The 16,366-nt window shown below is 40.1% G+C and overlaps 1 protein-coding gene across 2 annotated transcripts in view; it reads left to right on the top strand.

Moving 5' to 3' along the window:
* DPP4 (dipeptidyl peptidase 4) overlaps nt 1-16,366 on the top strand; it is a 51,192-nt gene that overhangs the window by 23,708 nt on the left and 11,118 nt on the right. For both annotated transcript variants that reach the window (XM_028747098.2, XM_028747089.2), the window contains exons 15-22: nt 710-763; nt 2,518-2,636; nt 4,341-4,388; nt 5,979-6,077; nt 9,008-9,083; nt 13,474-13,668; nt 14,115-14,169; nt 14,832-14,931. In XM_028747098.2, coding sequence (XP_028602931.2) covers nt 710-763; nt 2,518-2,636; nt 4,341-4,388; nt 5,979-6,077; nt 9,008-9,083; nt 13,474-13,668; nt 14,115-14,169; nt 14,832-14,931 — 746 coding nt within the window. The remainder of the gene's footprint in view (nt 1-709; nt 764-2,517; nt 2,637-4,340; nt 4,389-5,978; nt 6,078-9,007; nt 9,084-13,473; nt 13,669-14,114; nt 14,170-14,831; nt 14,932-16,366) is intronic.

Below are 16,366 nucleotides of genomic sequence, written 5' to 3'. Positions count from 1 at the left end.
TTACTGGCGGGAAGGTAAACGGCGTTTCCGTGTGCTGCACTGGCTCGCCAGATGCAGCTTTGTCACGCTGGCCACGTGACCCGGAAGTGTCTCCGGACAGCGCTGGCCCCTGGCCTCTTAAGTGAGATGGGCGCACAACCCCAGAGTCTGTCAAGGGTACGGGCAGGGGTACCTTTACCTTTACCTTTTTACCATTCAACTAGAAAGCTAGAAATAATACAGCAGGCAAAGCCAATGAAGTGCAGTACTTTTTAAATTCCTAATGTGTTTCACTGATCAGCTTCTGGAGGAATTTGTACAATACTATTCAGACGTGAATAAAAAAGATATGTCAAGTTGGACAAATTCCCCTGATGGAGATCAGTGAGTGCTGGAAATTACTTATTAAGTAAGTCGTGCAGTTTTGTTTTTGTTTCGTCTGCTGCATTCTTTATGGGATCTGGTGCAGTCCTTTCTTTCTTTTTTTCCAGGTTAGAATTACGGTACCTTAGCAATGATAAAAACCAACTTTGCCAATGCAAGTTAGTCTTACAGCATTGCTATGGCAAGGCATTATATGTAGGTTGATTTTATAGCTGTCTTTTGTATCTGCTTGTGCATTTGAATAATTTCATATTTTGTGTGTCACCCCAGGCAATTTTTAAAATCGGAATGGCGATTTCACAATTTATTGATCAATCAGTTGGTAACTTGTTTGCTTGTTTCACAGATACTTTATCAGTAATGAATTTGAAAATACGCCAGGAGGAAGACATCTGTATAAGTAAGATTCCGCTTCGCCACATTTTTATTGTAACCCAATATGATATTTTGTTCTTTTAAGACAATATCATATTTTTAGTTTTTAAAAGTTATTTTTAGCATTAAACCAAGATAGCTTGTTTTGTCTTGATATTTTTGAAGCTGTGATAATGATCTGAGAATGTTTTGAAGTTTACTCCATCTGCTCTACAGAACATGATAAGTTAAAGAGCTTGGGATGTACACAGAATGTTGTTAACGCCTGAGGCCTGGTGATGCTCAGAATGGGGTATTTTATGATCCTTTGGTCTGGTCAGTCAGTGGGTTTGATCTAGAAATACCCAAAAAGTGGAAGATTTCATGCAACATATACTTGATGCAACCTTGGATCTTCAGACTTTATACAAGACTCTGTGCAATATTTTGTGTGAAGCTTTGTTGCACTAATGGAAAGCTTCTGCTGGATTTCAGTTCACTTTTCTCATGGAACAATCTGACAGTACATCAGAAAAAAATCCCACCCCATCACCTGTGCAAAGAGGCCTTCCACTCACAGAAGAGCACCTCTGAACACAACCCTATATTTCTGATCGCCCTATATTTCTGATCGCCAAATAGGGTTCGTCATTGGAATGTGTTCTATTATAAATGTAACAGCATATGGTGTCAAGATTTGATGGACTTTGCATAATGGGAAATTGCATGGCTGTTTTTGCTTCGTTTTGCTGGGTGTGTAGGATCTGAGTGATGAGGTTTAACACGACACAGTCACAGGTTAGCTAGCTAAATATGTGCTGTAATGAACTGCTAGCAGGTGGGTGCATGGCTATCTTAGAAATCCACATTTTTCCATATAGTAATGGAGCGATCTTCAATGGGAAGAAGGTTGCTGTAGCTCTCAAATGATTCATCAAAGGGAATAAAAAGTATGTTTACTGTGATACAGATGGTACAACATGGAGGAACCTGGAACACCATGGAGACAGAAAGTTCTTCATGCAGCTGAAAATAATGTAGCAAAACTTTGAAAGAAAAGCATGCAAAAAGAGATGAGCATGGAAAAACCCGAAATTATTCAATGTGAAGGAAGCCAGCTAGCTTGCAGGGACCCACTCTTGGGCACCAGGAGGCAGTCTCCTTGTTTTCTTCTGGAGGAGGCAGCTCCTTACTGTAGGACCAAGGGCTGGGAACCAGTCCTGGGAGGTCCCCTGCCTACCATGGGTGTGAACCTTTCCTGCCCTGGATGTTGGACTTCCAGAAATAAATTATTGCTCTTTTATGTATCCTTGTGGAGGTGCTGGCCTGGGCTTTCTGTGTTTGGCATAGGTCTTCCTGTGCCTTTGCTGTCTCCCGATTGATAAGCAAGGAGAAGGACAATAATCTGCTGGCAAGGGAGGGGGCAATTTGCATCTCAATCAAGGCAGGGGGCAGAAAGGCTTAACCTTCTCAGCACATTTCAGCACTGTGTGTGTGTGTGTTTGCTGTAGCCCCACAAATCAGTAAGTATTGGAAGGGGCATAAAAATTTGCTTTAGGGAACCAGATCCATCCCATGGAGATTAGCCACTCCTGTTATAATGGAACAGTTGTGCTACAGTAGTTAATTCTTACTTTAATATCCAGTTGAAAACAGGACAGGGTAGAAAGAAGTGTTGCCAATTGTGTAACCTTTTAAAATGAAATAGATTTAATCCAAGCCAATTTGGGTGGAGTTCTTCATAATTGCAATTTAATGAAACTAACTTCAAGTTAATCTGTTTTTATCTTTTTTTTGCAGAATAGCATTAAATGATTTTAAACAAACATGCATTAGCTGTTATCTAAACAAAGAAAGATGTCAGTATCATTCAGCATCCTTCAGCACAAATGCAAGATACTATACCCTGAATTGCTATGGTGAGTACAGCCTGCCCCATCTGATATAAGTGTGACTTGATACTTGGACCCTAGTGCTTATACCAGGTCTAGTCAATCCTTCTATTACTTGCCAATCATAGAGGATGATGATGCATATCCCTGTTCCCTCTAATTTCTATTTTTGTTCCATATCCAAGCCTCAGATTATCAGGCATAAGAGGGAATAGGGATATGCAACATCAACCTCTTTTCAGTCACTATATCCTCTGACACAGGGTCTAGTGCAGCATGAGGAGCTGCTTTTGCAGGGAGCATCCTTGGTTCATGTGCTGTCTGGATCAGGGTCATAATTTCAAAAGCTTAGTGCAGGGACAGCTAACCTGGTGACCTCTCCAGATGTTGTTTGGTTACATTTCCCATTAGTTTCTTCCAACATAGTCAATGGTCAGGGTCTAGCTAAATCCAGAGAGTACCTCATTGGCTATCTGCATGTTACCTGCATTTGACTTTTGGCTGTGTTGCCAAGTGTTTTTACTTTTTGTATTTTTACAGCTCTAGACACCCCTACAATGAATTATCTAGAGGGGGGGGGGACCAAAACATTTATATCAGGCTTCCTCAAACTCGGCCCTCCAGATGTTTTTGGCCTACAACTCCCATTATCCCTAGCTAGCAGTGGTCACGGATGATGGGAATTGTAGTCTCAAAACATCTGGAGGGCCTAGTTTGAGGAAGCCTGATTTATATTAACCATAAGAAGAAAAAGCAAATTGGTTGTTCTTTAGCCTTAATAGAAGGAAGAAAAACATTCAACTAGACATATAGCAACAAAAAAAAGGACAGAGCTCTTGCACCTGTTTGACAGTAGAACAGACTTCCATGATAAGTCATAGAATCACAGAACTGTAGAGTTGGAAGGGGTCAAAGGGGGTCATCTAGTCCAACCCCCTTCAGTGCAGGAATCTTTTGCCCAATGTGGGTCTTGGATCCGCAACCCTGAGATGAAGAGTCTCATGCTCTACCTACAGATCTATCGGTGGGCTTGCCTTCCTTGAAGGTTTTTAAGCAGAAGTTGGATGGCCATCTGTCATGTATGATCTAGTTGAGATTCCTGCATTGCAGGGAGATGGGACTAGATTACCCTTAGGGTCCCTTCCAATGCAATGATTCTATGGTTCTATGAATAACTGTGTAGGAGCCTTACCATTATTTATTTATTTTTTTGCATCTGGTTACCCTAGCTCGGTTTTGTTATACTGATAAAATTGTCATGAATTTATTTAACTAGCTGTACAGTGTTACCCCCAACACACACCTCCACACATATTGTCAAAGCAAATGCTGCATATTTCCCAGGATTCAACCTACAACACATTTTGCTGGCTAATGTGTGCACCTTGGACATCATTTCTAAAAAAGTGCTGAGCAATGAGAAGAGCTACCCAGTGAAGTGTTGTTTCTTCTCCTGCTGCCTAGAATGAAAAAAAGAAAAGAAAAAAAGATCGAGATACAAATTTTGGGAAGCAGGAAAAAGGCTGAAGGGAATTTGTTGCCTTGAAACTTCAGGCAGCAAGTCCTGGAAAAAGTATTGAGGCAAAGTTTCCCTCACTCTCTCTGTCTTTTCCCCCAGAATAGGCCCCTGCCTGAACAAAGGGTTTGACTTAAGTTGTGTGAAACTCTCAATTAATGCCTCGATTTAAAAGAATGGAAAATAACTTGAATTTTTAACACTGTTCATAACAGGTCCTGGTGTGCCATCGTTCACCTTGCTCAACAGCAGTACAGATGCAGGTACTTTTCTGTTTTTGTTTTAGACTTCTTGAAATGCATAGAAATCTGTGGATGTTTACCATCTGCTGGTAGAATGAGTTGGGCTGTAATCCTATGCATACTTCTCTGGGGTTAATCAAACATAATGGTCTTGCTTTTGAGTACAGAAGCGACAAACAAAGTCAGTGGGACCAGTAACATCGATTTGGAGGCAATCACTGCAGTCGATTAGATATAACAATACAGCAGTAGCGCATAAGAATGCATGTGCAACGCAGAGCCTGCTTGCATGGTGGGATAGAGCTGCAATGCTAGCTTCCTGGCCGTGGTGCTTACCCCAAACAGAACAGGGGGAGAGATGAGGCAATGTTGAGGCTGGGGCTCTGCAAGCACACAATCCCACTGGCAGAGCCAGCCTGATTCTCCTGCCTGTGTGGCTGCATGCTCCTTGCCTCTCCCGCTCTCCACCCTGGTAGGCAGTGGCAACACCACAGCCAAGAAGCTGGCATTGTAGCTCCACCCCACTGGGCAAGCTGCTTCTATTGAAATGGACTCATATTACAACATATGGGGAGCAGGCTCACATGGTAGTGGGGGAAACAAAGCTACTAACAGGGAACCTTTTCAGGGGTTGGTGTTGCAGGATGGGTGGGACCAGAGGCAAAAGTGGGTGGAGCAATGGAGGTGACATGCATTCAGCCACACATAAATCAGATGTTTCTGCTCTCTCATGGATCTTTCCATTCTGCATTCAGGCAGGAAATAGTCATCATAACAGCAAGACACACTAGAGGCCAGGCAAAAGCACTTGGAGGACCTGAAGTCCTACAGCAGCAGTGAAGTCTGTAGCCTGGGGAGGAGGCATGGCATAGGGAGAATCCCAGGGGCTGCACAGAGAGCTCCATAGGGCTACATATGGTACCAAGATCTGAGGTTCTCTAGCCCCTGATTTAATCCAATGCATATTGGTTTGGAAGTTTGTTGGGATTTTTTTCTCAAGGAACTCTCGTTAGGCCTGCATTCTTAGAGGTGTAAATCTAGTGATATAATATGATTTGGGGTGGGGTGGGGTCACAGGAGGAAGTGCCCAACTTGGCAACTTTCCTTTTTGATGGCCTATTGGTAGCATAACCAAAAGCCAAGGGTTGGGAAAGGAAACTGGCAGAGTGATAAATCCCTTTTTAGTGTAGCTCATGTGAGGAACTCCTATGCATTTGGGTGCTGGAATGTACTGACTAAATAATATATATCACATACTGGCACAGAGACTAAATCTCTGATAGCAGTTAACAAAGTGGACAGGGAGAAGTGACTGGGGGGGGGGGGGGGAAATCCCTTTATGTGTGAACTGGCAAGCTGGGATAGTTGCCAGTAAGGTTCCTATTTGTGAGTCTGTTCCTTAGATCTTGAATGCTCTAGGAATGGGTAAGGAAAGGGATCGTATTGGTAAGAATGAGTTCAGATCGTTCTTTTTGTTGCTATTTCCTCTGGCCCTGGTTCTGCAGACACAGCTTATTGTACTGCTCTCCAGGTTGTAGAACTTTGGATTTTAAAAAGTATTATTTGTCTATATGTAAACTCATCTCCCATATTCATCGGTTTTGTGTGTAGTTATTAAGTACCTGGAAAACAACACTGAATTTGATAATATGCAGAAGAATGTCCAGATGCCCTCTAAAATACTAAAGAACATCACATTGCATGGAGAAAGTAAGTTACCAGTTGTACCTTTAAACCTGAAGTTTTTGATTGTGGGTTGTTGTTTTTGTGTGTTTTTTACTTCTTCAGATTTATCATGAAATAGATGTGCATTCAGAATTTTGGAGGTCCTGATTTTGCAATCGGTCCCTTTTGCATTTAATGCTCAGTGCTGTTTTCTAAAGAGACGGTGAAGCTGCATTTCCTCATTTGACGTGGAACTAGGATGGGAGTTTGAATTTAAAGCCAAATCTGTCAAATTTGTACTTTCTGAAGCAATATGAGAACCAAAACAGCCTTCCTTTGAAATTTGCATTTATCTGAATTTTGTGGTGAAGTCCTTCAACGTTTACAAAAGTGCATATATGAATACGTTAGTGAAAAGAACATAAAGACGTACATTATATTAACAACATTTGCTTGCAAAAATGTGTACATTAGTCAAAATTGCATACAAAAATGTGTTGATTAGGAAGAATTCACAGTAAAATGTATGCTCAACTTTACCTTATCCTTCTTTATCTTACTGCTACCACCTCTCCAGGGTAGAAGCTAATGGGTAAGATAAATTTATTTGGTTTCCTACACAGGTCCAGACATTTGAGCTCAGCATGTTTTCAGTTACAGTAACTTTCCAGTAGAAAGATAGCCAAGGATCCTATTCAGAGAAAAAACGTTGCTCTCTCCTAGATTTCAGACCACATAAAATTACTACAAAGGAGCATTTCTATATTTCTGAACAAATAAATTGTTCTGCATTGCAAATGACTATTTTTATTCCCTTTGCTTAAAAAAAGGGGGGAGGTGAGTGTTTCATCTGTCTTTATGACTGCTCCAACTATCCCACACACTCTTAAAATACAGAGTTCAATTACATCTTGCCTATATAAAACAAATCTCTCATATCTTGAGTATATTTCCCCATACCCCCACCTCCACTGAAATCTCTAAAAAAAGTATTGTTTTAAATTTATACCAGAATTTATATCTTGCTATCACCTCCAGAAGGAGTCACACAGCGATGCTAACAAAACGTAAAACAATATTAAAAATAAAAACAACAGTAATCCCATCGTTTTAAGCAATTACCTCAAACAACCCAGGAATAAAAGCATTTTTAAAAAGGAGGGACCTTGAAGGGCAAAGCTGACAACAAATAAGTTTATCAGCAGCCCAAATGGATGTTTTTAGGTTGTTTTTGATGGCAATCTTACATCTGCCAAGCACATGACATTTGTCCAATCAAGGCGTATTTTGGTCACGTCTGAGCATACTAGGAATTTGCAAATGGCTTTGGCCCAGTATACCCGAAGGAGCATCTCCACTCCCATCGTTCACTGAGGTCCAGCTCCGAGGGCCTTCTGGCGGTTCCCTCATTGCTAGAAGCGAGGTTACAGGGAACCAAAGAGAGGGCCTTCTCGGTAGTGGCGCCCATCCTGTGGAATGCCCTCCCATGAGATGTCAAGGAGATAAACAACTATCTGACTTTTAGAAGACATCTGAAGGCAGCCCTGTTTAGGGAAGCTTTTAATGTTATTCTGTTTTTAATGTTCTGTTGAAAGCCACCCAGAGTGGCTGGGGAAACCCAGTCAGATGGGCGGGGTATAATTAATATATTATTATTATTACAATGCTTTTCAAGTTGTTATATCACCTAAGCGTAACTTGAAGCTTGTCTTCATGTTACATGCCCAGTCATGATTTTCCAGGGTGGGGATGGGTTTGTGTTGTGACAGACAAAAACTTTCTCCATACAAACAGTCTCTTAGTCTGCACATGATCCCTTTCTGCAACACCCATGCATAGTATCAATTCAGTAGCTTGCACAACTCCCCTCCCCCAAATTTAATTCAGTAAATTTACTTCTTAGTAGACATGGGTAGGACTGCAGCTTTAATATTCTTTTTGGGGTTTTTAAAATCGGGTTATTGTTTTTGGTTTGATTTAATATGTTGTGGTCTTGTTTGTGAACCGCCATGAGATCTCCGGATATAGGGAGGTGTATAAATTTAATAAATAATAATAATGCTATTTAAAATATCTGTTAAATAAAACGGCACCCACTTCAAATGTTCTATTGAACATGTCCTGGGCTGTGATAGGGTTGCTTTCCCAATACAATAAAACTCCATCCTTTTTCATAAGAAGGAAGAGTCATGCCAAAGACATCTGTGCCTGTGGAAATTATGCTACTTTTTCATTTTGGAAAATTTCAGACTTTCTATGGTCTGAGGAAAGATGCCAATGATTGCATAATTGTGTTGTGTAGATGTCCCATAAAAATGTAGGTGAATGAATTACCCTTGATAACATTCTATATTGAAGGCATTTCCATACGTGGAAATGGCTCTAATGATGAGGTTGCAGAATCTGTGGGCAGTATTAAACGCTACGTTTTACTTAGAGTTGACCCATTGAAATTAAGGAACCCGACTTAGTCATGTTCAATACCACCCTGTGTGTTTACAGGTACCAAAGCATTGGTGGAACATATCTTAGGTCAGTTTGACCTGTGTTACAGTTCTTGGAAGTATAAAAATATGAGAAGGCTAGATTTTTCTCATATTGTCCCAATAGCCTTGTCAGGATTTTTAGGCATAGGGCTTTCACATAACTTTTGATGGATGTCCCTGTTTTAGAATGAAATACAAGTGAAGAACAGTGCTGTAGTAGTTTAGAGCACTCTGATTCCCCTCTAACAAAAGAAATGTTAGGGCATTGTCACACAAAATTGGAAACTCACTGCCAAATTAATAGTTTGCTCACTCTGTAGTATTTAAGTACAAGTATGCTTTGCCCAAATGCTTATATCTAAGAATGTAGGCTTTTGCTTCAAGCCAGAATTGGAACTCACTCTAAACAAGACTCCACTCTTTTATATGAGTGTATCTTTCAGTTATTAGTTACTTGCATCAGTGAAATGTTTTCATTCCTGTTTTCAGCATTCTGGTATCAGATGATCTTACCTCCTCACTTTGATTCGTCTTCATCAAAGAAGTATCCTCTGCTTATTGATGTGTAAGTTGAAGTACTTGACCATATTATACTTTATTACTTGTCCAACTGGGTGCTGTATGAAGGTGAAACGAAACAGCAAATGTAATTGTTCTCATGATCATCAGCTTGACTTGATATGGTTCAGGGAGGTTAGTCAGGCCAGTGGAGTTGTCCCTGCTGCTGCTGCTACTAGGTGAAATAGCTAATAGTAGATGACTATTTAGGGAGAAGAGCTAAATAGTTTACTAGCAACCCTTTCAAAGACTATCATATAAACATAAATGCCAATTTTGGCCTTTTAAACAACAACTACCCACCAAATTTTCATGTGGTCAAAGTGTCTTATTTCATGGTATCGATGACCTACGAATCCCCATGGGATCCTTGCTACTAAGATACTGCTACTCAAGGGACAGCCAGATCAGCAGCAACAAGTGAAGCAATTGCCAGGAAGGCCTCTCAGTCATCCCAAACTTAGGTGTATGGATGAAGAGAAACCAAGAGAGAATCCTTGGCTGATTTGAGAGTTCGCATTATTGCTTTACAAGCTTTTCATTTGTGCTGCTGCTAAGCAGTTTTTATGGCTGTTTCTTTCAAGATTGGGAAATGCAGAAGAAAATATTTTCTAAATAATCCGAAACAAAAGCAAAAATGGGTTTTCCCCTTCAAACTACAGAAAAGAAATTCATCGTGACTGCGAATGTTAAGGTGTGAGCTAAATCTTGTTTATCCTGATGTATGGTGATAATATTTCTCTTGAAAACCACGTGCTCTACAGCAAGGGAAGAAATCTTGATCTACGTGCACTCAAATGTCTTTGTAATCAAATACCTACGGTAGTTGTTGCTGACGCAGGAAGAACTGTTATATGCCTTCCATCAGGCTATTGAGGCTCCTTCAGAGCTCCCACATCTTGGGCAAATGGTGGCTATCTTGCTTCCTGGCTTTTAAATCTATTGGCAGAAGATGTTCTTTCCTCCCCCCTCCTTACCATGCAATAAATAAATAAATAAATAAATAAATGTCTAAATACTGTTGAACATGATCAGAACAAAATATTTGGTTGAGTTCCAAGCAATGAACTCCAGCCTTCCTACTCTTGGGAGAAGATTCCAACCCTCCCTGGTGTCTGCATGACTGTCAGGCTTACAGATATTAGCATCACATTATTCTTCATGGAAAAAATTAAGGCAATGCAAACATTTGTAATGTGAATGAGCATTTTATCCAGCGTAGGTTTTGCATTATAAACCCCACAGCTACCTCTATGAGACAAAAAAGAAAGATGCAAGGACTGTGTGAGCCTACTGCTGTTTTTGCTAAGCTTGTGTCAGCAATATATAAGGTAAAGGTAAAGGTACCCCTGCCCGTACGGGCCAGTCTTGACAGACTCTAGGGTTGTGCGCCCATCTCACTCTATAGGCCAGGGGCCAGTGCTGTCCGCAGACACTTCCGGATCACGTGGCCAGCGTGACAAGCTGCATCTGGCGAGCCAACGCAGCACACGGAACACCGTTTACCTTCCCGCTAGTAAGCGGTCCCTATTTATCTACTTGCACCCGGGGTGCTTTCGAACTGCTAGGTTGGCAGGCGCTGGGACCGAGCAGCGGGAGCGCACCCCGCCGCGGGGATTCGAACCACCGACCTTTCGATCGGCAAGTCCTAGGCGCTGAGGCTTTAACCCACAGCGCCACCCAGTCCCTTAATCAGCAATATATAGTGCCTGCCAATAACTAAGAACAATGAGAAGTAGCCTCAGGTAAGTTCTTAAATGTGACATTCCTAGAAGGTGTTGATTTTCCATTGCACTCACTGCTACCATTAGGAAACAAAGTACACAGGAGGTGCTCATTAGCTTTGAGGACAAGAAGTCAGGATTCTGCTGAAAACAGCTGGTTTGTTAATTCTCTTGAGCAGTAGACCTGAGCTTATTAAAATCAATTGAAACATTCTTACTGACATCAAGATATGATCTCTAGGGTACCGCCTAAAATTATATTACGAAGCTGCCTGCTTATGTTGGGTGAAAGAGTGGATAACTTTGGAAGATGCGGACTTATTAGATCTCGAAGGTGTAGATAATAGGTATGGCTGGCATGCCTACCTGTGGCTAGATAAAGGGAAAGTACATAAGGGGTTTACGAGTCACATAATTAGAGGCCCTCTTTATGAAGTTTGGAAAAGAAATAAAAATCTGTTAGAACCAAAAACACCCTGGTGGCTGTCCCCCACAGATATCCTATCATTCAAAAAAACAAATACGGAAGAGCAAGGCTTGACATATGAAGATCTATTGACAAGTTCCCATGAAGGCTGGAAACTAAGACCGTTTGAGGAGCTGAAAGAAAAACTGAAGGACTGGTTTCAATATCACCAGATTAATGCAAGATGGACGGAGGATAGGAAAGTAGGAATGAACGGGAAAAAATCAAAATTCCAAATAGAAATAATCGAAAGTAAATGTAAGTTATTATCTAAAATGTGTAACATCTTATTGGAAGACGATACAAAAGAGGTAGAAATCAAAGAAGTTACGGTAAAGTGGGCAAGAGATCTGGGATATAATATAGAACATGAGAAATGGTCGAAATTATGGAACGAGGGAATAAAATTCACAGCAAGTGCGGCAATTAGAGAAAACCTAGAGAAGATGATATATAGATGGTATTTAACACCAGAAAAATTAAATAGAATGTACAAGACTGGCAACAAGGCCTGCTGGAGATGTAAAACAAATGAGGGGAACTTTATACATATGTGGTGGACATGCGAGGGAATTAAAAGATTCTGGAACCAGATATATGATGAACTAAAAAAAATATTTAGTTACACGTTCCCCAAAAAACCAGAGGCCTTTTTGCTAGGGATGGTTGGAAAAGAAATACCGGAAAAAGACAAAACCCTGTTCCAATATGCAACAGCTGCGGCTAGAATACTTATTGCCCAAAATTGGAAAAACCCAACTTTACCAACACTGAAAGACTGGCAACTGAAACTATATGGCTTCATAGAATTGGCAAGATTGACGCAAAGATTAAGAAATCAAAAAAATACAAAGTTAAAAGAGGATTGGAACAAATTTATGGTATATATCGAAGGCAATTTTAGTAACTTACCAACTACAGTAGGTTTGATCTAAATCTTCTGATGTTATAAACTAAAAACCAACACCAGCTGTAAGATGAAACTATTAAAAGTAGGCATCTGAAATCAAGAGGGAAGGAAGTCGGTTTTAACAAACTGTTGTATGTGTTTTTTTTTGTTTCTCCTTTGCTTTTTTCTTTATCTTTTTTCTTTTTTCTTTTTCTTCTTTTTGTAACGCTTTCTTACTGTTGAATGTCATTTTTTAGACTTTGTTTTTGTAGATGTGTATGATGATGAAAATACAATAAAAAGCATTTAAAAAAAAAAAAAAAGATATGATCTCTAGGTCAAGCCACTGTGTGCAGTGGAAAAAACTCTTAACTAGAAAACAATTGCCGACTGATAGTTACTTTAAAAAAAGAATATGTGGACCAGGAAATTGTATTGTATGCTGCACAATTGGTTAAAAAAACAGTCTCCCATACTTATCCTGAACCTGCAAAGGCAGGTCAGAAATATAACAAAGGCACATTCACTGGATCTTGAACATATGCTCTTGGTTGCTTTCTTTCTCCACACATCTCTGCACATATTAATGCATTTGCATTAATTACCCTGCCTCTTCCAATTGTGGATTACAAAATAATTGCTTTTCATAGTACAATGAAAACAGAAATACTATATTTGCTGAGAATTGACTCTCTGAGCGAATATACATTAGTTGTAACTGGGTTTTCTATGATTCTATTGATTTATATTTTTTAAAGCTTAATGGTGTTACATAATTATCACTGGAATTATTAATTATTTGCCTACTTAAAATTTCAATGAGCAGTAATGAGCAAGGCCTTTTGCTTTTTAAAAAGTGGTTCTTGTTAAGTAATCTGAAGTCTGTTCTATAGTTTTTTAGGACAACATATGGAAAGAATAACGTGGCGGTGATTTTTAGATGGCTGGCATGTTTTAATTGCAGAAACTTTGGAAAGGTGCATAAAAGCAAATCTAGAACTAGTTAGTACTACTTCAGTACAAGCAAGAATAGTTCTTCCATCTTCTTATTTGGTGATCACTCGTAGCCGAGTAAGATTGTCTTCCATGACCATAGGTTTAACAGTGAGTCCATAAGTGATTGTGGAGGCCAGTTCTGGATCCACATGTCCCTCCACAGTGGGGACATAGGTTTCCTGGTGGGAGTTGAACACGGACAAACCAAGTAGTTCTTGAAATCTTAAATTCCAGTTGTATGTTCCTGTTTGTTTAGAAATTTAGTAATGCTGAAACAAATATAAAGCAGCTTGCAAAAGCTTACCTGTGACTTTTTTTATAGGTATGCAGGACCCTGTAGTCAGAAGGCAGATTATGCGTACCGGATTAATTGGGCAACATACCTTGCAAGCACAGAGGAGATTATTGTGGCTAGTTTTGATGGCAGGGGAAGTGGCTATCGAGGAGACAAAATCATGCATGCAATATATCGAAGACTTGGAACCTATGAAGTTGAAGATCAGATTGACGCAGCCCGGTAAGCACACCTCAACCCTTTCCTTTTAATGCTGCATGTTTAAGTAATCTTGTTGTGGGAAAGTGACTTTTGTATTTACTTACTATGCTATGCTGCTATGAAATCGTTACTTTGTTAGTGTTTGTTTGAAATGCATTCCTGTTTCTTAGCTGTAAGCCGCTTTGAGCAAGATTTTGTTTGTGGGAAAGTGGCATACAAATGAAAGTAATGAATGAAAGGGTGCAAATGTTAGGGAACAAGTAATACAGAAAATAAACTTGGGCAGTAAAGGATTTGTTCCATAGACATACGTACCAATGCTTAAAATTTATTATGTTTGTAATTTATCTGGGAAGAAGGGGCAGTTGGGCTAAAAACTGCTAGGGAGCAATTGAGGGGCAGAATAAGTAGTGCTTTCTCTTGAGTCTCTGTGTACCTCATTTATTTATTTTCTGTCTTTTTCTTAGGGCATTTGCTAAATTAAGCTATGTTGATGAGAGCAGAATAGCTATTTGGGGCTGGGTAAGTATTAAAGTTAACCCTCTTTGTAATCACCAAGTTAAATAATTAAAGAGATCCTAATGTAATTACGAAAAACATTTACACTTACTGGACCACTCTTATCTTGAGAAACAGAAAGCTATTTATGGATGTTTTGCTGCAGCTATGACCTAATAAGCATTAGCCTGGCAGTAAGTGTCCCTTTATTTCAAGCGTCATTACTTTGAACTTTCATTGAATATATTTATATGCCGCTTTTCATGAAATGTTACAAAGTAGAATACAAAAGGTGATGTAAAATACATAATCACAAGCAGCTAATAAAAGAACTGCACTATTAGAAAAGTCAACTCATAAGGACACTGGCAATATTGGAGATGGGGGGGATATAATACTCCACCCCATCACCATTTTTATCCCATTCCTCCTCCAGAAGGAGCCTAGAGTAATCATAAACAAACATCAGCCATAAATATAACAAATGACAATTCTGCTAGAAATATTGTCAGGAAGAATAAGAATGTTTTCAGATTTTTTAAAAGATGTTAATGGAGAAGGCAACCTCATTTTCACTAGGGATTTTATATAGAAATGTGTGTGTGTGTATAAATAAAATCAGGGTATAAGAATAGCAACAATGGACTCTTGATGTGTTTTAAGCAATAGGATTTATTTTCTCCTAGTCATATGGCGGTTATGTGACCTCCATGGTGCTCGGATCTGGAAGTGGTGTGTTCAAGTGTGGAATAGCTGTTGCTCCCGTGTCACGATGGCAATTTTACGGTATGTTCTTTTTCGAAATAAAATGGATAATTCCTCTGCAAAGCGTTGCAAAAATCATACTTGCAGCTGCTATATATATTCATAGGTATATTATCTTATTAAATTTGTATACTGCCCTTCATCTGAAGATTTTCACAACAGGGAAATTAAAAGTGCCATGAACTTGTGTGAGGGATTAACACAGTGTCTCTGGATCATAATTTCCATTAAAAAAAGAATAAAAAAGCAACTTGGAAGTGGAAGAGGAAAATAATCTGCTTAACCTTTAAAAGGCACAAAATCACTTAATATTTGAAATTTTACTATAATGCAAATGTCTGCATTTGCATTCCTCAAAAGTGCCATGTGTTCCAAAGTGTTTCAGGATCATTTCTGAATGTCATAAAATTCATTGGCACTGCTACTAACTTACTTCTACTTACAGTGAGCTTTAAAAAGAGGGGTCATTATATTTAATCCTTATCTGTTAGGAAATTTGTCACTGCTGATTTAATATGGTATTAGGGGTTGTTGTTTTTTAATTTAAAAAAAAATTGTCTACCAAAGCAGAGTTGGGAAACTTAATGCCCTGTTGTACCTATGTCTTTAACTCTAGTATTCAAATTATGGGATAGCCATAATTATGGGGTTCCATTTCCTTAGCTCTGGGTTTTTTGTTTCTTTTTAGAAATCTAAGGAAGAGGAGGATTTGGCTAAATCTGTTGGGAGATGGGGCTTGTGAATTTTTTTAAGTGTTCCCTATTTTTCCCCTTACGTAAGCACCATTTAAACTCTCCCCAATTCAGCAGAGAGTAAGGATAGGGACAAGGGTGGTACTGGGACGCGGGTGGCGCTGTGGGTTAAACCACAGAGCCTAGGACTTGCCGATCAGAAGGTCGGCAGTTCGAATCCCCGCGACGGGGTGAGCTCCCGTTGCTCGGTCCCTGCTCCTACCAACCTAGCAGTTCGAAAGCACGCCAAAGTGCAAGTAGATAAATAGGTACCGCTCCGGTGGGAAGGTAAGCGGCGTTTCCGTGTGCTGCTCTGGTTTGCCAGAAGCGGCTTAGTCATGCTGACCACATGACCCGGAAGCTGTACGCCGGCTCCCTCAGCCAATAAAGCGAGATGAGCGCCGCAACCCCAGAGTCGGTCACAACTGGACCTAATGGTCAGGGGTCCCTTTACCTTTACCTTAAAGGATAGGGCAGAGTGGTGGCAACACCATCCCAGGTTACAGAATGTCAGAAAGCTGCCACTGTATTTGTTTCATCCTTCAAAGCATTGAGTCAGAGGAGCTCAGGGTTGGTAGCAGTGGTGTCTGCCAACCCAGAACTCCCCTGATCATGCCACTGCCCCCATGAGAGGCAGCACCAATTGGAGGGCACCTCAATGCACCACTGCTGTACAGAGTAGCATTTACTACTAGGTGGGTGGGGGCGAATTCAACCAACAAACA

This window comes from Podarcis muralis, chromosome 1, assembly GCF_964188315.1.
Source record: "Podarcis muralis chromosome 1, rPodMur119.hap1.1, whole genome shotgun sequence".
In the NCBI taxonomy this organism is placed as follows: domain Eukaryota; kingdom Metazoa; phylum Chordata; class Lepidosauria; order Squamata; family Lacertidae; genus Podarcis; species Podarcis muralis.
This window is presented reverse-complemented; position numbering and strand designations above follow the sequence as displayed.